At 35.0% G+C, this 27,140-nt stretch overlaps 2 protein-coding genes across 2 annotated transcripts; both read right to left on the reverse strand.

The window, feature by feature from the left end:
* Positions 1–442: 442 nt before the first annotated feature.
* nsun6 (NOP2/Sun RNA methyltransferase 6) lies at positions 443–16,688 on the reverse strand. Its single transcript, XM_067399977.1, has 12 exons — positions 16,417–16,688; positions 16,249–16,328; positions 15,703–15,849; positions 14,475–14,548; positions 13,907–14,013; positions 10,786–10,939; positions 10,625–10,706; positions 8,895–9,014; positions 6,605–6,752; positions 5,908–6,056; positions 2,442–2,567; positions 443–1,011 (listed from the first exon to the last, which is right to left on the reverse strand). The coding sequence occupies exons 2-12, from the start codon at positions 16,321–16,323 to the stop codon at positions 802–804; spliced, it is 1,392 nt and encodes a 463-aa protein (XP_067256078.1). The 5' UTR covers positions 16,324–16,328; positions 16,417–16,688; the 3' UTR covers positions 443–801.
* Positions 16,689–19,742: 3,054 nt separating this feature from the next.
* On the reverse strand, positions 19,743–25,112 carry myl12.1 (myosin, light chain 12, genome duplicate 1). The gene is made up of 4 exons (XM_067399978.1): positions 25,003–25,112; positions 23,878–24,090; positions 21,890–22,051; positions 19,743–20,228 (listed from the first exon to the last, which is right to left on the reverse strand). The coding sequence occupies exons 2-4, from the start codon at positions 24,059–24,061 to the stop codon at positions 20,056–20,058; spliced, it is 519 nt and encodes a 172-aa protein (XP_067256079.1). The 5' UTR covers positions 24,062–24,090; positions 25,003–25,112; the 3' UTR covers positions 19,743–20,055.
* Positions 25,113–27,140: the final 2,028 nt, after the last annotated feature.

A 27,140-nucleotide genomic window follows, 5' to 3' on the forward strand; every position in this document is an offset into this window, starting at 1 on the left:
AGCTTGCTGCATTAAATGTGGTGTATTCAAACAACTTTGATTTAGTTCTTTTACATTTCTATAAATGCACACACCGGGGTGGCGGTGACACCGAGTCTTGGGCCCATCATCGCTGCTTGCAGCTATATTTGTTGTTGTGACCCATAGAATGAAGGAACAGCATCGCAGTATAGATACTTCTGGCTGTCATTTGAAAACTGATGAAAAATGGCAGACATCAATTTAAATTTAACAAAAATACAGAATCTGTAGTCTGTTGAGTGAGTAAAATGAGTAAAGAGTGTAGTCATCTACACAAAAACTTAAGTGAGTTGATTGTGTGATTCTATGCAGTTGTGCTCACACGTTTGTGGAACTGCAAGATGATTAAAAAGGATCATACGTTTTTTTTTTTTTTATTATTTTAACAATATATATTGCACAAGACAAATTTAATTTGCACAAATGATCCTGTTCAAAAAAGCTTTCCCCTATGATCTTATTATGCTCTGTAACTTCCTTCATGATCAATGGCTATTTGTATGTTAAGTGATGGTTGTTCATGAATCCCTGATTTTTCTGGGGTAGTTAAACAGTGACTACATGATGCTGAGATCCAGTTTTTCACACTGGACGATCACTACTATTACGAAGAAAAACAAACTAACAAAATCAAGTAATTCTTCAGTCTTACAAATTAACTAATTTATTTTATGTACTAATATGTACAGTATTGCATAAAAAAGATGAAAACAATACTTGGAAACAAAACATTAAATGGATATGATAAATGCATATTAAAACCCTGCCTGTTGTTCTGTATTAAGCTTGTGTGCACTTCTCACCATTTTTTATAAACTTGGCAATAAAAAAACCAATAGTATCAGTGTTGGCGTTTTGTAGCAGGCTCTCAGGGGAATGTGCAAAATGAGCTCCTCTCCATGCTAATTCTGGGCGAAATCTCTGTAGTAGCCGTCGTTGGTCACATGACAGACCTGCTCCTTGCATCCCCTCTGATCCTAAATGAGGCACCTGGAAGAGGTGACAAACACAAGGTTTCACTCACTCTCAAACTGCCTTTGCTCAACCATATTATAATCTATCTATCTTCAACAAACAGAGCATTGATATGCTGGGTTAACAGAACTTTGAGAAAAATCACATTGAGAAAAAGAGTAAAATACAGTAGAAAATTTCTAGACTAATTGCTAAGTGATTACGCTACAGTACAATAATATTATCCGTTTTATGTAAATTGAAACTTTGTTTAGACATTTTCATAATGATATCAGGGTATGTGTTTAGATTTTCAAGAGCTTTTCCAGCATTTTCAAGCAGTGGCAGTCTGTTTATTTATAATAAACTTGTCACAGTCACGTTCGAATTTGCCTTAGTTATTATCATGGACTTTCAGTTTGTTTTCCTTTAGCATGTTCCTTTGTTCTATTTTCCCACCACAATCCATCACCATGGACACTGCACTAATCAACACAGCTGTTTGTCATTTAAGTTAATCATCTGTGTATTTAAGTTCAGTTCAGTTGATGTGTCTTTGGTCTCATTTCAGTTTTGTTTGTGTTGGACTGTTTGCCTCTCTGTTGGATTGTACCTGTTTGGATGATTAAAGATTACCTGTTTATGCTCATCTTCATCTTCGTGTGTGTTTGCACGACCAGTGCGTTACAAAACTACAGTAATTATAAATTTACTTAGCAGAGTACACTATAGCTTCTCACTTTATAATAGCTGTATTTAACTACTATGTACTAACATTTAAATTAATAATTTGATACAATGCACTTATTGTGTACATGCATGTTTTTACTTGTACTTTAACTAAAAAACCTACATGTAATTACAGCTGTAATTAATTTCTTTAACTACATCTCTAATTACACTTCTGACCCTTCCTTTACACCTTAACCTACCCTTAAACCTAACAATACCACTAAACCTGCCCTTAATCTTACCCATATGATATACCATTTCAATAGCTGCAAAAGTGTTTTGCAATACAATATGAACACAATAACTACAGTAATTGTACTTATTTTCTGATTTAACTACATAGTAGTTAAAGACACTTAATATAAAGTGTGACCCACTATAGTAAGGTAAATTGCTATATGAATGGGGGACCACCAATGTTTTTTGTCCAACAGTAAAAGAAAAAATCCACTACTCCATTTCCCCGACTTTCAAAAAATAAAACGAGGTTGATTATGACAGATTCAAGATTCAAAGATTCATTGTAAGCCACTTGAGGTGACTGTCATATTTAATGTCCTTTGCCTTATTTAAAGATCCGATAATAAAAATAAAAAAATTGTTTACTTTCAGTTTTTGAGTGCATCATATTTGTTCTGTTTTATCTAGACTCAAAAGTTTTCACTCATTAAATTGTTTTGACAGTTCTGGGTTATAAAGAAAAAATTTCTTTTAGCAATGTCTTTCATCCTTACCTGTGGTTCTATTGTTAAACAGGGGAAGGTCTTGAGAGCCCAGGCAACCTGCTCTTCATTCTCCGCAAGTGTCACAGTACAGGTACTATACACCAAAACACCTCCACGTTTTAACAAACGTACAGCCTGTAACACAAACATGTATCAACAACAGACACAATCTATAAGCTATGAAAGACTTGCACTGTAACATGTAGGTACACAGCACCACCTTCTGTTCACTGACTTTAAGAAACATTTTCAATAGTTAAAATGAGCTCGAGGGCTTCAAACAGTGTCATTGTTACGTAAAACTAAATAAAGCTGAAAATATAAATATTAGATGTAAAATGTGAACTTAAACTAAAACAATAATTAGAAATGTTGCTTTGGCAGCTAACTGTAATAAAAAAAAAAGTTGAAGTTGAAATACTAAAAACTGAAATAAAAATAATTTAAAGCTAAATAGAAATATTAAAAAACTATAAATAGTGCACACTATTTATAAAATATATAAAAAATAAAAATAAACTAAAACGAGAAATATATTAATAAATACTATACTAGTATATAAATAATAATACCACTGTACTAGAGACCTTCATTTATGGTGGTGATAAAGACACGGCAATGGCAAGAAGTGGCACGACTAAGTATTTGAATAGCTTTTTTTGTTTCACTGTCAATAAGGGATTACCATAATTAACTGGTTAACCATTAACTGACAGTAAGAATTATGATCGATTAATAATACTATCAGTTAAATGGTTAAAAGGTAAATTAAAGAAAAACGCTACACATATCGGTCAAAATTGGGTTTTGAGACAGAGAAAAAAACAAAGGTGCTGGTCATATAATTAGAATATCATCAAAAAGTTGATTTATTTCACTAATTCCATTAAAAAGGTGAAACTTGTATATTATATTCATTCATTACACATAGACTGATATATTTCAAATGTTTATTTCTTTTAATTTTGATGATTATAACTGACAACTGAGGAAAATCCCAAATTCAGTACCTCAGAAAATTAAAATATTACTTAAGACCAATACAAAGAAAGGATTTTTAGAAATCTTGGCCAACTGAAAAGTATGAATATGAAAAGTATGAGCATGTACATCACTCAATACTTAGTTGGGGCTCCTTTTGCCTGAATTACTGCAGCAATGCGGCGTGGCATGGAGTCGATCAGTCTGTGGCACTGCTCAGGTGTTATGAGAGCCCAGGTTGCTCTGATAGTGGCCTTCAGCTCTTCTGCATTGTTGGGTCTGGCATATCGCATCTTCCTCTTCACAATACCCCATAGATTTTCTATGGGATTAAGGTCAGGCGAGTTTGCTGGCCAATTAAGAACAGGGATACCATGGTCCTTAAACCAGGTACTGGTAGCTTTGGCACTGTGTGCAGGTGCCAATCCTGTTGGAAAATGAAATCTGCATCTCCATAAAGTTGGTCAGCAGCAGGAAGCACGAAATCACTCTCCAGGACATTCTCATTTAATGTCCCTTGCTGGTGGAACGATCTTCCTGCCTTCATCCGGAATGCTGAATCCCTGGCAACATTCAAAAGACAGCTGAAAACTCTTTCGTGAGCACTTAACCTCAAAAAAAAAAAAAATTCTTATACCTATCCTTTCACTTCCTCTCTATTGTAGCTTATGATACTCTGAGCACTGCCGATAACTTTTATTGTGAGCACTTCTTGTCTATTTGCCTCGTCATGATGACTCGCTTGTTGTATTCCTCACTTGTAAGTCGCTTTGGATAAAAGTGTCTGCCAAATGAATAAATGTAAATGTAAGTGCTCTAAAACTTCCTGGTATATGGCTGCGTTGACCTTGGACCTCAGAAAACACAGTGGACTAACACCAGCAGATGACATGGCACCCCAAACCATCAGTGACTGTGGAAACTTTACACTGGACCTCAAGCAATGTGGATTGTGTGCCTCTCCTCTCTTCCTCCAGACTCTGGGACCCTGATTTTCAAATGCAAAATTTACTTTCATCAGAGAACATAACTTTGGAACACTCAGCAGCAGTCTAGTCTTTTTGTCTTTAGCCCAGGCGAGACACTTCTGATGCTGTTGTTCAAGAGTAGATTGACACAAGGAATGCGACAGCTGAAACCCATGTCTTGCATACGTCTGTGCGTAGTGGTTCTTGAAGCTCTGACTCCAGCTGCAGTCCACTCTTTGTGAATCTCCCCCACATTTTTGAATGGGTTTTGTTTCACAATCCTCTCCAGGGTGCGGTTATCCCTATTGCTTGTACACTTTTTTTTCTACCACATCTTTTCCTTCCCTTCACCTCTCTATTAGTGTGCTTAGACACAGAGCTCTGTGAACAGCCAGCCTCTTTTGCAATGACCTTTTGTGTCTTGCCCTCCTTGTGAAAGGTGTCAGTGGTCGTCTTTTGGACAACTGTCAAGTCAGCAGTCTTCCCCATGATTGTGTAGCCTACAGAACTAGACTGAGAGACCATTTAAAGGCCTTTGCAGTTGTTTTGAGTTAATTAGCTGATTAGAGTGTGGCACCAGGTGTCTTCAATATTGAACCTTTTCACAATATTCTAATTTTCTGAGATACTGAATTTGGAATTTTCCTTAGTTGTCAGTTATAATCATCAAAATTAAAAGAAATAAACATTTGAAATATATCAGTCTGTGTGTAATGAATGAATATAATATACAAGTTTCACTTTTTGAATGGAATTAGTGAAATATATAAACTTTTTGATGATATTGTTCTAATTATATGACCAGCACCTGTATGTCACGTATAAGTCACATTTTATTGTTACATTCAGAAATAATGTAAAATACCGGTAAATAAAGCAAATTATTCACAAATATTATAGACAATATAAACTTATAACCTAGACTATTTTGGTTCCCCTCACTCCACAACAATAAAAGTATTCAGAACAGAGCAAGAATGAAAAATGTAAGTAGCTATAAAATTATAGTATAACATTATATATTAAATTATAAAATGAAACAAATTATAGTGGCATTCCTTATAAACAACAAAGTCAAGCCAAAATTTACTTAAAGTGAAACTGAAACCAGCTCACATACCCCTCTCATTCAGCACAAAATCCAAATGTTTCCATATTCGTGATGTAACATTTGGTCGCTAAACTATCATTTATTGTGTAAACTAGGCTTTGTTCTTTTTACGTGGTTATTAGAACTTTGTACTTGTGTTCTAATAACCACGTAAAATATCATTCTTCACAAGCAAATTGAGCAGTGTAATTTTTTTATATGTTTGGTTGACTATTTTATTTTGATAATAAACAGATTGCAATGTCAAGTTAGCAATGCTAGAATAGTAGGCTTGGATTCTGCATAACACTGGAAAGAACTTAAAATACTCCATCATTTATGGTCATACAAATAAGAGTAAGACTCAATGTTTTGTAAATGCCATAAATTTGTATTCTGGATGAGTAGGATCAGTAGTTGAGTGTTATTGCATTACCGTAGTGAGGAGTTTTCTCTGTAGAGGCTGGTAGGAGCAGACTTCTTTTAGACTCCAGCTGTAGGTCATGTTGGGCCTTTGACCCAGTCCACTGCAGGGAGCGTCTAATAATATCCGGTCAAAACTCTCCTCAGGATATGGGGGACCATCAACAAATATACAAAAAATTGCAATTAGTAAGTCTACAAAAGTAAATACATGTTATGTTCAGCCAAAAATCTGATCTAATCTGTAAATAAACCTTTTTATGAATAATACACTTGATTGACAAAAGTTTGGCATGATTAAGTTTTTTTATGTTTGAAAGAAGTCTCTTATGCTCAACAAGGCTGCATTTATTTGACTAAAAATTTATTAAGAAATGTTTCGTGATCACTAAATCAGCATATTAGAAGGATGAAGGATCATGTGAAGACTAAAGTAATGATGCTGAAAATTCTGCTTTGCATCACAGGTATAAATTACATTTTAAAATACGTTCAAATGGTGAGCAGAAGAGATTCCATCAAAAACATTTTTATTTTTGAAGAACTTAATTATTCAAAACATTTGACCACCAGTGTATATAAAACTGTAAATATATATACATTTTATTCTACTGATTTCACTTTGAAAGATAGATTAAAAGCAGAAAGCTGACTATATAACTGACTGAATATTACGTATGTAACACTGGTTTTAGACTACAGAGGCTTACCTGCACTGAATTCCTGAGCGGGGTCGGAGCTCACAGCATGTATGCTGTTACAGCAATATGCTTTAATACAGTCCAACTTCAGCATCTTTGCATTCTGAATGATCTTTTCCATTTTGGATCTGATTTTTTCCAAAGCCACAACAGTACCCTGTGGAGACACAGCAAAGATATATGAGTTTGTGCTAACAATTTACATTTGTTAACATGAGTTAATGAATTAGCTAACATGAACTAACAATGAACAATATATATTTTTAAAGCATTTATTAATCTTTGTTTACGTTAGTTAGTAAATATCAAATAGTTTATTGTTTGTTCATGTTATTTCACATTGCATTATGAATTACAATATAGTTAAAGGGTTAGTTCACCCAAAAATGAAAATTCTGTCATTAATTACTTACCCTCATGTCATTCCACACCTGTAAGACCTTCATTCATCTTCGGAACACAAATTAAGATATTTTTGATTAAATCTGATGGCTCAGTGAGGCCTGCATAGACAGCAATGGTACTTCCTCTCTCAAGATCCATAAAGGTATTTAAATCAGTTCATGTGAGTACAGTGGTTCTATCTTAATATTATAAAGCGACGAGAATATTTTCTGTGTGCCAAAAAACAACAACTTTTTAACAATATCTAGTGATGGCCGATTTCAAAATACTGCTTCAGAGCATTATAATTCTTTTGAGTCAAATCAGTGATTAGGATCGTGTATCAAACTGCCAAACTGCTGAAATCATGTGATTTTGGCGCTCCGATTCACTGATTTGATTCGTAAAGCTCCGAAGCTTCATGAAGCAGTGTTATGAAATCAGCCATCACTAGATATTGTTAAAAAGTTGTTATTTAGTTTTTTTGGTGCACAAAAAATATCCTCATCGCTTTATAATATTAAGGTAGAACCACTGTACTCACATGAACTGATATAAATATGTTTTTAGTAATTTTATGGATCTTGAGAGAGGAAGTACCATTGCTGTCTATGCAGGCCTCACTGATCCATTGGATTTAATCAAAAATATCTTAATTAGTAATTAATGACATTATTTTCATTTTTGGGTGAACTAACCCTTTAACTAATGATAACAAATGAAACCTTATTATAAAGTTTGTTTTCATCTAAGGCAACATTTCCTTGCCAAAATGTAATAATGAAATGAGGGTTAGTGGAAAAAAAAGGTTGTCATGATCACAGTTTAAAGGTGCCCTAGATTGTTTTTTTACAAGATGTAATATAAGTCTAAGGTGTCCCCTGAATGTGTCTGTGAAGTTTCAGCTCAAAATACCCCATAGATTTTTTTTTTATTAATTTTTTAACTGCCTATTTTGGGGCATCATTAACTATGCACTGATTTTTTCAGCACGGCCCCTTTAAGAGATGCGCTTCCTCTGCCCCACGAGCTCTCAACTATACATTGCATAAACAAAGTTCACACAGCTAATATAACCCTCAAATGGATCTTTACAAGATGTTCGTCATGCATGCTGTATGCATGCTTCGAATTATGTGAGTAAAGTATTTATTTAGATGGTTACGTTTGATTCTGTGTTAGTTTGAGGCTATGCTCTGTGGCTAACGGGCTAAAGCTAACATTACACAGTGTTGGAGAGATTTATAAAGAATGAAGTTGTGTTTATGAATTATACAGACTGCAAGTGTTTAAAAATGAAAATAGCGACGTCTCTCTCGTTTCCGTGAATACAGTAAGAAACGATGGTAACTTTTACCTCATTTAATAGTATATTAGCAACATGCTAATGAAACATTTAGAAAGACAATTTACAAATATCACTAAAAATATCATATCATGGATCATGTCAGTTATTATTGCTCCATCTGCCATTTTTCACTGTTGTTCTTGCTGGCTTACCTTGTCTGTGCACAGATCCAGCCGTTAATACTGCCTTTCCTTGTCTAATGCGTCGAATCGGCTGGCATTATGCAAATATTGGGGTCATACATATTAATGATCCCGACTGTTATGTAACAGTCGTTGTTATGTTGAGATCCGAGTGTTTTCCGGAAGTCTTTTAAACAAATGAGATTTACATAAGAAGGAGGAAACAATGGAGTTTGAAACTCAATGTATGTCTTTTCCATGTACTGAACTCTTGTTATTCAACTATGCCAAGGTAAATTCAAATTCTGATTCTAGGGCACCTTTAAGTAACAAAACAAGTTATATGTTTTAATTGAGTTGTAGTATTTGTTCAAATTATTGTAGATTACTGTTTCTAAGACACTTATCACAAGCTGTCCTTACATAATTGCTAAAACACACTTGCCTGGTTTCCCATGAGAGAAGCAATGTGTGTTGTCTTTCCTCCAGGAGCGGCACACATGTCAAGGATTCGCTCTCCAGGACGAGGTCCTAAAACATGCCCCACAACCACTGACGGCAGGTTCTGTATGAAAAAAATGTCAACACATCAATTCACAAAGACCCCTCTATTTGTATGTATACACAGAGATTGAAGATCACATTCAGGAGCACAGAAACTTGTTATCAATGCTGCCCCATGACTCTTATTAATAAAACAGCTTTACTAGTGAATCGCTACTGGTGCTACATTATATTTCTCAGCAATGAAGGGTTTTTGAAACTTGCAACTTCACTATTAGTAGAAAGATGCCGCAAAGATGCAGGTAATTCACACAAGGATTTCTCTCTTTCGATAATTAATTCAAATAAATACTATAATTCATTCATTCAAATAAATGTAATCTTACCGCAATACTTTATCTCTGTCTGCAGGACAAACGTATCAGGACACCTGACCATTACACCCACAGTTACTTGATATCACATTCTAAATACATAGTCATATGGAGTTGGTCCCACCCTTTGCAGCTATAACAGCTTCCAATCTTCTAGGAAGGCTTTCAACAAGATTTTGGAGTGTTTCTGTGGGAATTTTTTGCCATTTATCCAGTAGAACATTTGTGAGGTCAAGCACTGATGTTGGACGAGAAGGCCTGGCTCGCAATCTCCATTCCAGTTCAACCCAAAGGTGTTTGATGGGGTTAAGGTCAGGGCTCTGTGCGGGCCAGTCAAGTTCTTCCACACCAAACTCATCTAACTATGTCTTAACGGACCTTTTTTTATGCACTGTGGCACAGTCATGCTGAAATATAAAAGGGCCTTCCCTAAACTGTTCCTACAAAGTTGGGTGCATAGGATTGTACAAAATGTCTTTGTATGCTGAAGCATTGATATTTCCTTTCACTGGAAGTAAGGGGCCATGCCCAGCCCCTGAAAAAAATGCTATACCATTATCCCTCCTCTACCAAACTTTACAGTTGGCAAAATGCAGTAAGGCAGGTAATGCTCTCCTGGGATCCGCCAAACCCAGACTGCAAATCCATTAGACTGCCAAACAGAGAAGCAAGATTTGTCACTCCACAGATCACGTTTCAACTGCTCCAAAGTCCAGTGGCAGCGTGCTTTACGCACTTAGGGACGTGCTCGGCCATAGAAACCCATTCCATGAAGCTCCCACCGCACAGTTTTTGTGCTGATATTAATGCCAGTGGAAGTTTGGAACTCTTCAGCTATGGAATCAGCAGAGCGTCAATGAGTTTTACACACCATGAACCTCAGCACTCGGTGACCCCGCTCTGTGACTTTATGTGGTCTTCCACTTCGTGGCTGAGTTGCTGCTGTTCCTTTCCAATAATACTACTTACAGCTTACCGTGGAATATCTAGCAGAGATTAAGTTTCACAAACTGACTTATTGCAAAAGTGGCATCCTATCACAGTACCACGCTTGAATTCACTGAGCTCTTCAGAATGACCCATTTTTTTTTACAAATGTTTGTAAATGCAGACTGCAAGGCTAGGTGCTTGATTTTATACACCTGTGGCAATGAGTCTGATTGAAAAATCTGAATTCGAGGTGTGTCCCAATACTTTTGTCCATATATAATATTATATAATAGTATATAATATTTGTTAAAAATGGTAATGCTACTAGGAATGGTAGTTATCTGAGATACAGAAACATGAAGGGTACCTGGAGAAAGACCTCATCTGTAAGAACACCATCAAAGGAAGGACTTTGATAGAGAGGCTCTGTCAGTCTAATCGCAACACCCCTGAGTGACAGAGACACACATTCATACACGTTAAAGTGAACTGGCTTTCAACAGGGTAAAAAAAGAGAACTTGACTCACTTGGCAGGTCCATCTGAGCAGAATAATTCTGAGCGATCCACCTCAGAAATCCCATTACCCAGAAATACCTTCTTGCCCTTGAACTCTTTGGCTCCACGTGTGCACTTCCCCTCAACATCAGAGAACACAGACACCATGTCGCCCGCTTTCATGTCTGAGACAGATGGATGCAACAAGGAAAACACATTGAAAATTTAACATATTATTTAATCTAAGTCAGGTGTTCTCAAACTAAAGTATCATATGGTCCTCCAAAAAAATTGGGAATAAACGGCAAAGTCATACTACATTATTAATTATTTATTAAAAGCAAGTATTGATACTTAGGTCACATTTACGCAGCAGCAGAATATGGTTGTCAGTCCTGTATTTGAGTTCTTTCACTCACAGTTCAGTTATTTTCAGGAGTAACAACCGCATTCTATAACCAAACTCGCATCCATACATTTTCAGGATTCACAACCACATTCTCAGAAAACCTGGTTACTGGTAATATCCGGGCTTGACTCATTTTGCATGTTCATACAGACAGTATTTGAGACCATACTGTGAGCTGCTGTTTGAATGGGACATTTCAAGACTCACATATGTAAGTAAATTCGGTTGTCAATCCCAAAAACTGACAGTGTGGACAATAAAGCACACACAAAAAAATACCCTCAGAAATGCCCCCAATTATTATTATTTTTATTTTTTTGGTTTAAAAGTTCTTTATTTTCAAAATATAGAAAATATTCTATTGAAGGATCTAAGGATTCTTTGTAGCAACCTGTGTGTGTAACATTTGTGTAGCGTTTTATTTTCTTGACGTTTTTGTTATTCGATTGATTATACTATAATCCTCCCTAATTTATAATCATTTAATTATTCCATTTAATCATAATATATTATTTATCATATCATATTCTTTTCTATATGTTGTTCACTATGTATTTTCTGTGTCTTTAAAAATAAACCTTTTCAAGAATCACCCCTGGAACAGCCACACTTCAGTAAACACTGGTCTTAAATAATACGGTAACAATCAGGTTTAATTTGTCTACATAAGTTCACAACATTAGTTAACATGAACTAACAATAAACAAGACTTCTACGGCATTATTAATCTTAATTAGTTAATCTTAACATTTATTAATACATTTTTAAGATCAAAAGATATTTCGGTAACACTTTACAATAAGGTTCATTAGTTAACGTTAGTTAACTATATTAGTTAACATGAACTAATAATGAACGACACTTGTACAGCATTTATTAATCTTTGTTAATTTAATTTATTAATCATTTAAATGTTCATTTTTAACCTTTACTAATACATTATTAAAATTGTATTGGAGTTGTATTTGTTAACATTAGTTAATGCACTGTGAAGTAACATGAACAAACTATGAACAGCTTTATTTTTGTTGAAGGTGCCGTAGAACGTCTTTTTAAAAGATGTAATATAAGTCTAAGGTGTCCCCTGAATGTGTCTTTGAAGTTTCAGCTCAAAATACCCCATAGATTTTTTTTTTTTATTAATTTTTTTAACTGCCTATTTTGGGGCATCATTAAATATGAGCCGATTTAGGCTGCGGCCCCTTTAAATGCTCACGCTCCCCACCCACGGAGCTCACACTTGCCTTAAACAGTGCATAAACAAAGTTCACACAGCTAATATAACCCTCAAAATGGATTTTTACAAAGTGTTCGTCATGCAACATGTCTAATCGCGTAAGTATGGTATTTATTTGGATGTTTACATTTGATTCTGAATGAGTTTGATAGTGCTCCGTGGCTAAAGCTAACATTACACACTGTTGGAGAGATTTATAAAGAATGAAGTTGTGTTTATGAATTATACAGATATATATGATGGTAACTTTAACTTTTAAACAAATGAGATTTATATAAGGAGGAGGAAACAACGGTGTTTGAGACTCACTATATGTCATTTCCATGTACTGAACTCTTGTTATTTAACTATGCCAAGATAAATTAAATTTTTAATTCTAGGGCACCTTTAACAAAGATTAACAAATACTGTAAAAATTGTATTGCTCAGGGTTAGTTCATGTTAGTTAATATATTGATTAATGTTAACAAATGAAACATTGTAAAATGGGTTTCACTTTATTTTAAGGTGACAGTTACATTGTACTTACTCAAATAAGTACTGAGTAATATTAATTAACTACATGTACTTACTATAGAGTTACAGTTAGGGTTTGGTTTAGGGTTAGTTACCTTTAACTATGCATAATTTACGGTTATTACATAGTAAGTACATGTAGTAACTTATAATCAGTCACCTTAAAATAAAGTGTTACCGTAAAATGTTACCGATATTTCTGTTAAAGGGTTAGTTCACCCAAAAATTAAAATTACTCACCCTCATGTCGTTCCGAACCCGTAAGATCATCTTTGAAACACAAATTCAGATATTTTTGATGAAATTCAAGAAGTTATTTATCCTCAACAGAAAGCAACGAAATTACCACATTCGAGGTCCAGCCCTACTTATGTCCAGTGTTTATGGCCGAATGCCGGCTCAGTGTTGGCTGAAGCTGTTCACGTGAGCAGCACGATGCATGCGTGTGATGCTGACGCAGGAGCTGGCTACAATTTAGAAGAATGATAGGGGAGAGACAAATTTGTTGAATAAAGTCTTACTTTGTTTTGTTTTTGCACACAAAATGTATTCTCGTCGTTTCATAACATTAAGGTTGAACCACTGTAGTCACGTTGACTATTTTAACAATGTCTTTAGTACCTTTCTGGACCTTGAATGTGGTAATTTCATTGCTTTCTATGGAGGATAAAAAAAAAACCTCTCGGATTTCTGAAGATGAACGAAGCTCTTACGGGTTTGGAATGACATGAGGGTGAGTAATTAATGACAGAAATTTCATTTTTGGGTGAACTAACCCTTTAACATTAGCTAATGCACTGTGAACTAACATGAACATTTTTATTAACTACCATTAACAAAGGTTAATAAATGCTGTAAAAAATATATTGCTCATTGTTAGTTCATGTTAGTCAATGCATTAACTCTATGTTAACAAATGAGTAAAGCGTTACCAATAATACTTCAAGTACATTATAAAGATGCAAAGTGACATGTGTATGTGCTGCTCACACTTTGGCGTGCTGAGGATGCCAGGCGTGAATACGTGAGCACCTCGAAGAACAGCATTGCCACACTGAGCGCCAACTATAACTTCAGAGGCCAGCAAATCCACATGCCTGCAGAACAGGGTTGACAGAAGCATGGACACAAATGAATAGCCACTATATACAAAGGTATGGGCTGTTCACACAGAATGCGTTTATTAAGAATACTTTTCCATTGTTTTTCTATGTAAACACGAGCTACATGGACATGTTTGACTGTTGCACTGGCATCTTGAGTTTTTTGCAGTGTCTCACACATGACATGCCATTCTAAAAACAGGGCGCTCACGTTAAAATAAGTTCAAACGCGTCTCTAGACCTTGCTTTTTTCATTCCATTGACCTGCATCTCAACTTTTTAACTGCAAAAACACATTCTGTGTGCATAGCCCTATAAGCTTTTGAGAGAAAAGATGTCATGCCAATGATCAGCTCATCATCATCATCATCATATTAGACCTTAAATACAACTACTATTTTAAAAACAGACAGAAAATACAAACATTTTCTAATATCACTATATTCTAATCATACCTCGGGCCATGGACTGGAAGCAGTAGAACATCTGGAAGCTGTGGGTGAGTGTAAACAGCTGGAACTCTTTTCTGCTGCAAAGAGACATGACATTGAGATCATTAAAAAAAGGTCCTGAAAATCATTCAGATTCAAATATATTTAAATATACATTTTAATCAACCCTTCACACAAGACTCATGCTTATAGTTACACTGATTGATTCACTGTCACGACCGTCAGTGAGAGTGCCCGAATTAGCCACTTGAGGGCACTCCATCCTGGACTGTTTTCACCCCATTGACTACACTACCCATAACGCACTGCCGAACTCATTATCCCTTTATCACATCATTACACCCAGCTGTCATGTATTTTGTAATCAGTGTCTGTCTATTTATACCCTGTCTGTTTCTGTTCACATCCTGGAGTTTTCAGTTCACATTCCCTGGTCTGTGTTTTTTTCCTGTTCCCGTGTTTTGTTCTTGTTTTTTGATGGACTGATTACCTGGCTTTTGACCCATGCTTGTTTGTGGACTACGATTTTGGATTACCCTAAATAAATTACCTGCAATTGGATCTGTCTCTCGTCTCCGTGTTTGCACCCGTGACATTCACAGCACCATACAGTGACCCCCAAAATGGATATGTGGATGTTTAATATTCAAATACTTGCATGTGTTTACAGTTCTCTGATGTCAGTTAATGGTCACATGATATGCTGGTAAATAAATAAAATACTTAATCTTTAATAGTAAGTTTTATTTTAATCGTTTTCAATTAATTCTGACTTGTTTCTCACAATTCTTTTCTTTCACAAAATTGTGTTTATTTGCAATATCTCATAATTCTAAGAAAAAAGTAAGAATTGCAAGATGTAAACTCACAATTCTGATTTTCCCCCCACAATTGTGTTTATATCTTGCAATATCTTTTAAGTTTACATCTCACAATTCTGACTTTTCCCCTCCGAATTCTGAGTTTACATCTTGCTTGTTTAATTCTCTTTTGTTTGTTTTTTTTACCACAAAATAACAAAAAAAAGGTTAATTGTGACTTTATATCTCATAATTCTGACTTTTCTTCTCAGAATTGCGAGTTTATATCTAACAATTCTTTTTTGACTTTTTTCTCAGAATTGATTTAAAAAGTTGCAATTACCTTTTTTTTTTATTAATCCGTGTCAGAAACAAGCTTCCATGCAGTAAGACGACGTGTATGTGCACAAAAAAAAAAAAAAAACATGCACCTGTGCTAAATGTTGCTCCAGTCTATGCTGAATCTCCTGTAGTGGGTGCAGGTGTGTGCTGGCTCTCAGACAAGTGAACAAGGGTGGATGAGACAGACAGGACAGCAGAGCTTCAAACACCTCATTTTTATCAAATTCAGACTCCACCTAAAAACAAACACAAGAAAATATATGAGAACAGACATGCTACTGTGTTTTTTAAATGGCATGTATTGTAAACTTGTGTCACGAGACAGAACATTTCGATAACACTTTACTTTAAGGTGATGTACACATTACATGTACTTACTATTAGTAATAATAGTAAATTATGCATAATTGCAAGCAACTAATCCTAAATCAAACCCTAACCCTACAGTAAGTACATGTATTGTAGTTAATTAATATGACTCAGTACTTGTTTGTGTAACTACACTGTAACAACGTCCCCCTAAAATAAAGTGTAAACAACATTTCCATAAAATTCATTTGAAGAAAAAAATAATAATAATAAAATTGCTTGACCCAAGAGGTCAATTAACATGGATTTGACTTAAAAGTGCCAACCTCTTTTCCTCTATAAACACTGCTAAGATGTTCTCGCACTTCTGGCTTCATGGAAAGCTGAGGGAAAACTGACATCGTGTCTCATGTGGGGAAACATAAAAAGTCATTAGTATTAGTTGTAAAACAACTCAGTCAGTCCTTTCACATTGCTATGTATTAAAAACTTACAGTATGCGCGCTCCTGTTCAATAACAACTAGATAGAAATCAACAGGAAGCAAGGGTCGCGAGCAGTAAATAAAGACCACGTGCGAGATATTTCAGCGGTATTTCAGAGCAACATATGAAAAACGTGTTTTGACTCAGCCATTTTTGTGTTTCTTAAACAAACGGACATAAGCTCGTATACGTTTTGAGCTCTAACCGGGTAATTTTAATCAGAACAGAAGTAAACACTTTTTTTTTTTTAGTTCTTCTTCTTCTTCTTCTTCTCCTTCTTCTTTTTATTTTGGCGCATTTGCGGCTTATGCACATACCGCCACCTATCGATTGATCAAGTCATGTGAGTTATCATATAGTGTACAGCAATGAGTAAACTCCCTCTGAACAAATACAAAAGATGTATTTTTTTTTTGATCGCTAATACAATTCATGGAAAGATGGCAAAACTAAAATGTATTAAACATATACATAATAAAAACTGAGAAATATAGGTCATTGATAGCCATAAAATAAGTAAATTAGCCAGTTTTGTTTAAATTAAAGATTGCAGAAATGAGTACAGCCTAGATTTAATTCAACAAATGTATAATATTCTAGTGTACAAGTTCATGACAAATTGTCACATCTGTCCTGATTAACTCCTGGATGATGAGCTCCTTACTGATCTTTAATGGGGAGTGTTGCTCAACTCATCTCTACAGAATCCCCCACAGGCGCTCAAGAGTGTTAAGATGCAGGAAAGGGTAACATCTTCTGTTTCAAGTTTGTGTATTAAATTACACAGTATTGTGGGAATTCATGACAGCATTGATAAAGCACAACTCCCTCACACCTTCAGCACTCATACATCCCTATATAAGAGCTTTACTGCCACTGAACTTTACTGTGGGAACCAGGCACTTCTCACTGTACTCCTCCTCTAGCAACACCAGAACATTTTGGATGCTGTTAGATCCAAAATGATTGATTTGGTCTCATAAGACCAGAGTATTTATTCCCAGAATCTATATTTTGTAATTATGGGCTTTGAAAATGGCTAAGTCACTTTATTGTGCTTTGGCTACAGTAAGTAGTTCCAGTGAGAACAACAACCATGCATGTCATTTCTGCAGGCTGCATCTTACTTTGTGAGATAAACAGTCACTCTTTTCATAGCTTTTGCTGGCTCTGAGACACTCGCTTGGTAATTCTCCTGCTCTTTGTCTAGCAAAAAATCCCTCATCACTAAATGAAAGCTTAAAATGAAGGTCTGATTATTTGTCACAAGTCCATTGTTTTTGAATTTCTGTGTTACTTTTGCTATATTTTTACACTTAAAACAATGATTTGGTAATCCTCTTGTACCACTGTCCTCTTTTGTGCTAAGAAATAAGCCTCCTGACAGTTCTCTCCCAAGTGGTTCCATTGTTGTCAGCATTAAGTCTGAGAGTGATTCAGTGGGCTATATTACACTTTTAATTGTCAAAGAAATGACTTATCTTTAAATGTTTTGGTTCAACATACTTACCTGTTGATCAAACATTGCCTTAAGCTTACACCAGAACATTTTTATTTCATTTCATTTAGTAACCTTTAGGAGGGTGTACTCATTTTTGCTACACAACATTGTATCACCTTGATAAGAGAATCTCATTTTCCTGAATAATTTTGACATGCTTCTTTGGTGATTTATTAAGCAGACTTTCTGGAACATTATATCTCTAAAGAACCCTAACATGTCTTCTAAGTAATTGAGTAATTGCTGACTTTCAGAAGTTTCAGAGGGGGTGTACTCATTTATGCTGTGCACTGTATATATCTGCAAAAAAGAGGCAAATCGAATAACCTTAACATGCCATGATACCAGCTCTCTTTTTTGTCTCATTATTAGGGGTGTAACAATATAGTGTCACAGTATATCGCAATACAAAAATGCAGCAATATGTATAGTGGATAGTGACAATATGTATTATGTATGGTTCACCCAAAAAGAAAATTACTGTGAAAGAAAAAAATTTACAGAATTTTAGTGTCAGTACTACATTAAACAACTATTTATAATGTTGAATATAATGTATAATAATGAATTGGGGGAATATTAGTGGTTCCTGTTAAGGCAGCATGCCAAATGTCTTATGTTACCAGTAAAAAGTGGCCTACATTAATTTAAACATACTGAATCTAGTCAGTGATTCATGAATATTTTTATTCTGGTGTCACCATTATCCTGTGCATTGGGTTACCAGTACCAAGCCTGTTCATTTTCACCCACAATATAATACCAAATTTAGCATTTTAATCAAAAGTACATTTTTTGTTAACCGTTTATCATGGAATCTTGGAGTAGTGCAATAATATTGTATTGTGAGTTCAGTATTGTGATATGTATCAAATCATGACGGTATGAGGGTATCGTTACAACCCTACTCATTATTTGAAACATTTTGGCAGAATAAAATATTTTATATTATTTATATTTAATAATAATTTAAAATGTTGATATATAAAAAAATATTTGACTATATATATACTCAGACATATTTTTAAAAACCAAAATTCTTAGACTTGGAGAAGCAATAAAACTTGTTTAACTCCATGATTACTGCAGATGAATGCATCCAAACTCTGCACTATGCTTGCAAATGTAAAATGATTTGCTTTTGTAATTTACAGTGCTTCTTAAAGTTAGTCTTGTACCTTTGCGTTTTGTCTGATTTTTTAATACTTTTTGCTTTAAGTCAGTTTATGTTCTCAGCTAATGTGAAAATTCTTAAAGCATCTGCACATGAAAATTGACTCAGCAGTGATAAACCTAACCTCTTCAGAATAAACCTAAGTTAACCGTCTTAACAGAATAGGTATCAGCACTGAAATAAAAAAAAAAGCAAAATTATGACTGTACTCATATTACACCAAATCCAAAAACACTGACATAGTTATATAAAAACAAAACAAGAAACTGCACATCAAAATGCTTTTTTAAGAGAGATTTATTCAAAATACTTAATATTTATCAGATGTAAAAATTCAGTTAGGCGATGAAATCAAATGAGATCAAATGCATCTAAATATATCAACATGTTCACATTTTTTACTGTCTGATTAAACAAAAACATGACTGTCTTAGAGGTCTGAGATAACTTACCTGTGTGCGACTAGCTAAATGTAACTACAAAGTTACACTTGGTTATAAAAACCTTAGACATGGACAAAATATACGAAAATATGATCCATGAGAGCCCTATACTTACAAAATACTTTCACCAATTAATTGTAAGGTGTGACGAGTAAAGTGGAATTTGTTCCAACTGGCATACAGCGAAAAAAACAAAACACTGGCACACTAATGTTAGAAAAAGAAACATTTTAACCTCAAAAAAAAAAAAAAAAAAAAAAAAAAAAAGTGATTTTGACAGCCCAAACCATGAGGATTTACGTATTAGAGTGGCGTGACTTTCTGTGATACTGTATCATAACCCATTCAAAACATGAGGTCTAGTGAGTTGTGTAGAGTGAACACTTAACTTCCATACACACATACAGCAAGAACAGAGTTAAAGTTGGGTTCTCAAGGGGACTCCAGATGAACGGGACAGCACAGGATTTTATTAGGCTAAAAAGGGAATTTTAAAACGGATGCAGGGCGTTTTCTTGGTTGTTTGTTTTTTTAATCGTCCTTGTCTTTGGCTCCATGTTTAAGAATACGGGTGAACTCCACGTAGTTGAAGTTGCTCTTTTTATCGATTGGCGCTTCTCTGAAGAGCTCGTCGACTTCTTCATCTGTGAATCGATCGCCCATAGTGGTCAGAAGTTCTCTCAGATAGTCCTCCTGAATGAAGCCTACGGGGAGAAAGAATCAAATGATCGTCTTAAAAGGAAAGTCTGCAAGTGCGATTTTCTTTTCTCCGTTATTTTAATATTTTAGTTATGCAGTTATGAAGAGAAACCGAGTACAACTCTACACTCAAAAAGATTTATATGCATTTGAACTGCATATAAAATTTCTAGAAATTCTAATTGGAGTACAGTTAAACAAACTAATAATCTTAATGTGATGCATACTTGTCAGGTAAGATTTCTACAATAGTACTTATAAACTGAATGGGCCTCATTCATTAAACTTTTGTAAATATATGAGTAATCTGCAAGTAAAACTCAACTCTGGATTCACAAATGCTTCGTAAACATCAGATTTGATAGTGTGTGTATGTTAATGAATTTCAATCATTCGTAAATGGGGTGTGTTCATTCACAATTAGCATTATCCCTGCCTATGAATTACAACTGTGCAAATCACGTGTCCAGGAATGCTGTGGAAAGGAGTCCTTCTGGACTCCTTTCTCAGGTTTGGCTCCATTATATTGCATAAATGCAAAAGAGACTAATAGATCATATACCAAACAATAAATATTCAATTAAAGTGTGTCCGCCAAAGTGTTTTTAGCCAGCTGTAAAAATACCAGGTTCTCTTAACAGCCAGCTGGTGGTGCTTGAGAGCGCTTTGGAGGCGCAGCGGGGTTTTTTTCCAGCTGAGATGCTTTGGTTGCTATGATTTGGAATGTGTTACTAGCAGTGTTGAGGGTAATGCATTACAAGTAACTTGAGTTAGGTAATCAGATTACTTTTTCAAGTAATTAGTAAAGTAACATTACTTTTTCAATTTACAAAACATCCAAGTTACTTTTTCAAATAAGTAACAAGTTAATTTTTCACATTTACTGACTGACAGCGATCCTGTCCACGGTAACACTGGTTACTAGCATCTCATTTTGAAGAATATTACTGAATATAAAAATGCAGTAACCAGCAATATTAACTTCATTGTTATTCAGTCGTTGTACAAGCAGGATGAGGCAGTTGGTCAGTATAGCATTTGTCCCACCCCTCCTCCACTGTGATTGGACAGCTGGGTAAAGAGTGACAGTGACAAGCACTGCATTTTACCCAAAGAGTTGAAAACTGTTCAGCTTAGGTACAATTATGCGCCATATGTGCAATGTGAAAATTTACATCAGAATGGCTTTATGAATGATTTACACAAACATATGTTCTGCTCGTGTTTCATGAATGAGGCCCAATGTGTTTTAAATGCACACTAACCCAGACTTATATATTTACCAACAATAAATCCAATTTGTTTCAATATCAAGTATTTTACAATTATCAGACTTATGTTGATTCTTGAAATTTAAATGCATTTTGAAAATTTGATTGATGTACAAATAGTTGTTAATAAACTTTTTTTTGTTTGTTTTTTTTTTTAATTCCAGAAACCCATTTCATTTATTTATGACTGACAAATATGCATTACATTAAGTTTATTAGTTCATATTAAAACTACAAAATCCAAATTCATGGTTATTTTATATGCAAATCAAATGCATGCATATTGAATATAGGCCTAATTTTTTTTTTGTGCAGAAGCCAGCTGTAATATTTAGCAAATAATTTTAAAGGGATTCAGTGGTGCCGAGCACAGTAATAAGAGACAGTCTTTTCACCTGTTCCTTCCTCGTCAAAGCAGGCAAACGCATTACGAATGACTTCCTCTGGGTCTGTGCCGTTAAGCTTCTCTCCAAACATAGTGAGGAACATCGTGAAGTTAATAGGCCCGGGAGCTTCTGTCATCATCGCCTCCAAATAATCATCTGTTGGGTTCTTGCCTGAAAGACGGTGAAAAACAGATTAATTCCACTATGCTATAATGTCTTTTTAGATAATTTACTTTTTAGATATTTTTGTTGGCCAGGTCAATTTGCTCTTACACACACACACACAATACACACACACATGATATGAAAAAAAATTAGGGCTCTGAATCCACTGTATATCAGTACTGTGATACAAAATTATTCATTATGATAGATTTTGTTCATATTGCCCAGCCCTATGAGCAGTTTGTAATTTACCATCAAGTATCTTTTTTTTTTTATATTGGCTTTTTAAACCATTTTCTGAATATTTACTTGAATACTACTATTAGATACTGCTATTTGATGCCTGAAAAGCTCAAATAAATAAATAGTGAATGGTACTTTGTTTTTATTTCTTCAGTTCCCTTTCATTTGTTTCTTTAATCTTTATTTTTTTTATTGACTGAGTAATTACTAGATAAAAACCTTTACTTGCTTGAAGGGTAGATGCTGTTGTTTAAATGTATTATTTACATAAATTATTAATAGCACATTTTCCACTGTGGTATTGGACTTGGCATAAAACATTTCTACTGGCATTGGTGAAATATTAGTGTCATCACAAGACAAGATATGGTTGCATGTACACAACATGATGGAAATGGCATACTGATGAAAGCTAAATTGCTCACAAAGGAATATATTTTGAAGAAAGTTTGTAACCAGGCTGCTTTGGGGAAGTCAATGGTGTTCCAGAACTGTTCAGTTTCCCACATTCTTCAAAATATCTTCCTTTGTGTTCAACAGAACAAAGAATATTATACAGGGAATAACCTGAGGGTGATTAAAGTGATGACCGAATTTTCATTTTTGGGTGAACAATCCCTTTAAAAGGAATATTTGACCCAAAAATCATCCCATAATTTACTCACCCTTAAGCCATCCTAGGTGTATTTGACTTACTACTTTCAGTCAAACACTCTCAGAGTTATATTAAATAACATCCTGTCTCTTCCCAGTAGCAACGGCTGTACGTACTTTCGTATGGATTACTTTTATGATGGATGGATGCACTTTTTGGAGCTTCAAAACCTTGGACACTACTCAATGCCATTATAAATTGTGAAGAGCCAGGATATTATTTAAAGGTGCCCTAGATTGTTTTTTTACAAGATGTAATATAAGTCCTAGATGTTCCCTGAATGTGTCTGTGAAGTTTCAGCTCAAAATACCCCATAGATTTTTTTTAATTACATTTTTTTAGCTGCCTATTTTGGGGCATCATTAACTATGCACTGATTTTTTCAGCACGGCCCCTTTAAGAGATGCGCTTCCTCTGCCCCACGAGCTCTCGACTGTAATACAGTGCATTTACAAAGTTCAAACAGCTAATATAACCCTCAAATGGATCTTTACAAGATGTTCGTCATGCATGCTGTATGCATGCTTCGAATTATGTGAGTAAAGTATTTATTTAGATGGTTACGGAAGTCTTTTAAACAAATGAGTTTTACATAAGGAGGAGGAAACAATGGGGTTTGAAACTCAATGTATGTCTTTTCCATGTACTGAACTCTTGTTATTCAACTATGCCGAGATAAATTCAAATTCTGATTCTAGGGCACCTTTAATATAACTGATTGTGTTTAGTTGAAAGAAGAAAGTCATATACACCAAGGAGGGCTTGAGGGTGAGTAAATCATGGGCTAAATTTTATTTTTTGGGGTAAATTATTCATTTAAGATGTTTTGTAACAATACAATGGTTAATGAAATGCAAAACAAAAGCAAGAATGTAAACCATCAGGAGAGTTTAAAGAGCACAGATAGTGATCTTCAATGCTAGTAAAATCTTACCAAGAGAAGCAAGCATGTCATGAAGATCCTCCTTATCGACAAAACCGTCACGGTTCTGGTCGATCATATTGAATGCTTCCTTAAATTCCTGAATCTGTGACTGATCGAACATAGCAAAGACATTGGACGTCGCACGCTGAGGGCGCTTCTTGGTTATCTTTGCCTTGGCACGTTTGCTCGACATTTTGGCTGTTTTTTGGCTTTACCTACAAGCTTAAAAAAGGGGGGAAAAAAACACATATCACACATACACACCCCAAAAACACCAAGGGATGCAAAAATAATTGTGCATTCAAAAAAAGTACAAGCACCAAGCTAAACTAAAAGACATCTACTATGTGATGCAATACAGTGTTTTAGTGGCTCTGTAAAAACAAACATGGCTTTTACTAATAATTGAGCAACTCTAAAAGCAATATGCCTTGCATATGCCTATTGGAAAGATGAAAACAAGATGGTATCTTCTAAAAATGCCTACATATTTGTTTGGCGTGCTGAGGCAAGTCCACTACATTACATAATCCATTTTAGACTTTGCGTATACTGGGACATTGAGCTAAACTTGAAGAAAATTGTAAAAACAAAACAGGTGCAATAGCTGCTCATTTTTATTTCAAAGGACAACGAAGAAATGATGCGTCGCAATAAAGACTGCGAAAGGAGGCCGGGCGTCTTCCGCATCATCACTATAGCCTACATTTGTGACCCATTTGATTTATTTATAGCACATTTACTTACCGGGGATGGATCTATTTACGGTAATGATCAAAATAATTTTAGCATAATTTCGACGACAAGGTTAAACTAAACATAAAATGAGACAGGAAGGAAGTAAAAGCACTTTAGCATTAGCTTACATATTTTCCGATGTTAAACCAGGTTATACTGCAAGTGGATAAATTTTTTTAGGTAATATGTAAGTTATAACGTTAGAGATTTTTAATCAGAACCGTCAGATATCATGACACATCGTGGCTCGTTTAATCTCCCTGCCCGCATATAGGTTTAAATGAACATTATGGAAATACACAGAATTTAAAAAATGAAATCTTATAAAGTAAACAATCCATGCGAAAGGTCACTTCAGATCAAAGAATTTAAAAGAAAGAAAAATAATCGTCTTACCGAACACCCGAGATCGACAGCTGCGTTCAACCAACACCCAAACTTCCGGATTTCAGTGTCGCTTCCGCAAGCCTGGACCAGACCAACACAACACTGTAAGGGTGTCACGGATGAAAGACAAAGACTCTCAAAGTCTGCAGTAGCATGCACTAAACCTTAAGGAAGTTAAGTGAAATCTTTCTATACAATATCTAGACTTTTAACATGAAGCTGAAATCTTTAATGAAGTATCATAAACAACATGCGGTCCCCGTTCTGCTTCAGCGTTAGTTTCTCCAGACACGCCCACAGACACGTAATCGCTCTTAAACATGACCATATACGGTCTGAAATCATTTTTTTTCCTGTTCAGCGAGAGCAAACGTAATATTTATTGCACTGTTATGCTAATTTGTTTTTTTGGTCTAATGTGTTATCACCACCTGAAAAATCTAATGGTGATTTACAAAAAAGAAAAAAAGGGTCAAAGTCTGTGTAAAGGTTTGGATGGATGTGCATGGATAAATCGTTTATAATAAATACTGCAATGTTCCGTAAAAAATGAGAATTGACCATTTTCATTTCATGGTGACTTTAAAACTTTATTGAAAAAAAAGGCACACCATAGCCTCTCAAGATCCATAAAGGTACTAAAGACATATTTAAATCAGTTCATGTGAGTACAGTGGTTCAATATTAATATTATAAAGCGACGAGAATATTTTTTGTGCACCAAAAACAACAACAACAACAACATTTTTTAACAATATCTAGTAATGGCCGATTTCAAAACACTGCTTCAGAGCATTATGAATCTTTTGAGTCGAATCAGTGATTCGGATCGCGTATAAAACCGCACAACTGCTGTAATCACGTGACTTTGGCGCTCCGATCCACAGATTTGATTCGTAAAGCTCCGAAGCTTCAAGATGCTGTGTAATGAAATTGGCCATCACTAGATATCGTCAAAAAGTCGTTGTTTTTTTTTTCCACAAAAAATTTTCTCATCGCTTTATAATATTAAGGTAAAGCCAATGTACTCACATGAACTGATTATATGTTTTTAGTAAGTTACCTTTATGGATCTTGAGAGAGGAAATGTCATTGCTGTCTATGCAGGCCTCACTGAGCCATTGGATTTCAACAAAAATATCTTAATTTGTTTTCCTAAGATTAACGAAGGTCTCACGAGTGTAGAACGACATGACGGTGAGTAATAAAGCAAAGCGATGCGTTTGTGTGAGAAAAATATCCATATTTTAAACTTTAAAAATGAAAATAACTACCGTGAGGTGCATGCAGAACTCAGCATAACACCTGTTAGCGGTTTTGCCCCCTGAATGCACACGCATCCAGTATTGTTTGTATACAAGTAACCCACCTATTCTACACATAGGTTAGCTTGAGGGTGAGTAAATCATGGGTTAATTTTCATTTTTGTGTGAACTATCCCTTTAAGGTTAGGGTGAAAGGTAGGATCAGATTAAAATATCTTTGTTTTTAAGGCTAAACTATTAAGCATGCATCATACATGTGCAGAGTGCTCTTTTTTGTAACTATATTTACCACTAAACATTTTGATAATAATCATTTTTGTGTTAAACAGGAAAAAGTCATGCAAGTTTGGAGGGAAGAAGAAGAGAAGATGATGCCAGTGGAAGGTGAGACTCAACTGGATGAAGTAAATTCAGACCTGGGAGTAATTTCTGTCACCGTGTTTTAAACCATGCATTTTTAATGATATGAATATATATATTTGGACTTTACATCCAAAATTCAATTACAAATCACCAGATCTGAGTAGACACATGCTCAAGGGCAGGACACGGTTTAATGTTATGCACTGCCATTCATCATCAGGATAACTATGCAGCTTTGTATTCTACTGTATGGCCACAAGAGAGCGTACTTGTGCTGTAGTATTAGTGCATTTACTCTCTCTGTGCCACACTTTTGAGTCATTAAGATGTATTTTACGGCCAAACGTTTTTATACATTATTACATGTGAGAAGGCATACAAAATTATGACCTATGAAAAATATCCCTTTTTGAATAGGCTAAACTGCAACACAGGATTGAACATTATAACAATGGAATATATAGAGTGATTTATTGTGACAAAGGAAAAGTATGACATCATGTTGAAAGGCTTAGTTTC

This window comes from Chanodichthys erythropterus, chromosome 11, assembly GCF_024489055.1.
Source record: "Chanodichthys erythropterus isolate Z2021 chromosome 11, ASM2448905v1, whole genome shotgun sequence".
In the NCBI taxonomy this organism is placed as follows: Eukaryota; Metazoa; Chordata; class Actinopteri; order Cypriniformes; family Xenocyprididae; genus Chanodichthys; species Chanodichthys erythropterus.

Bases quoted from the DNA above. Each gene is read 5' to 3' on its own strand.
- nsun6 (XM_067399977.1), bottom strand. From the start codon at position 16,323: ATGTCAGTTTTCCCTCAGCTTTCCATGAAGCCAGAAGTGCGAGAACAT. The intron at 6,753-8,894 runs GCAAGTGTGTTT...GTGTCTCCACAG, and splicing joins CTTCTCTCATGGGAAACCAG to GGTACTGTTGTGGCTTTGGA. The intron at 1,012-2,441 runs GTAAGGATGAAA...CACCTCTTCCAG, and splicing joins GTTTAACAATAGAACCACAG to GTGCCTCATTTAGGATCAGA.
- myl12.1 (XM_067399978.1), bottom strand. From the start codon at position 24,061: ATGTCGAGCAAACGTGCCAAGGCAAAGATAACCAAGAAGCGCCCTCAG. The intron at 22,052-23,877 runs GTAAGATTTTAC...ACCGTCTTTCAG, and splicing joins TGACATGCTTGCTTCTCTTG to GCAAGAACCCAACAGATGAT. The intron at 20,229-21,889 runs GTGAAAAGACTG...TTCTCCCCGTAG, and splicing joins CTTTGACGAGGAAGGAACAG to GCTTCATTCAGGAGGACTAT.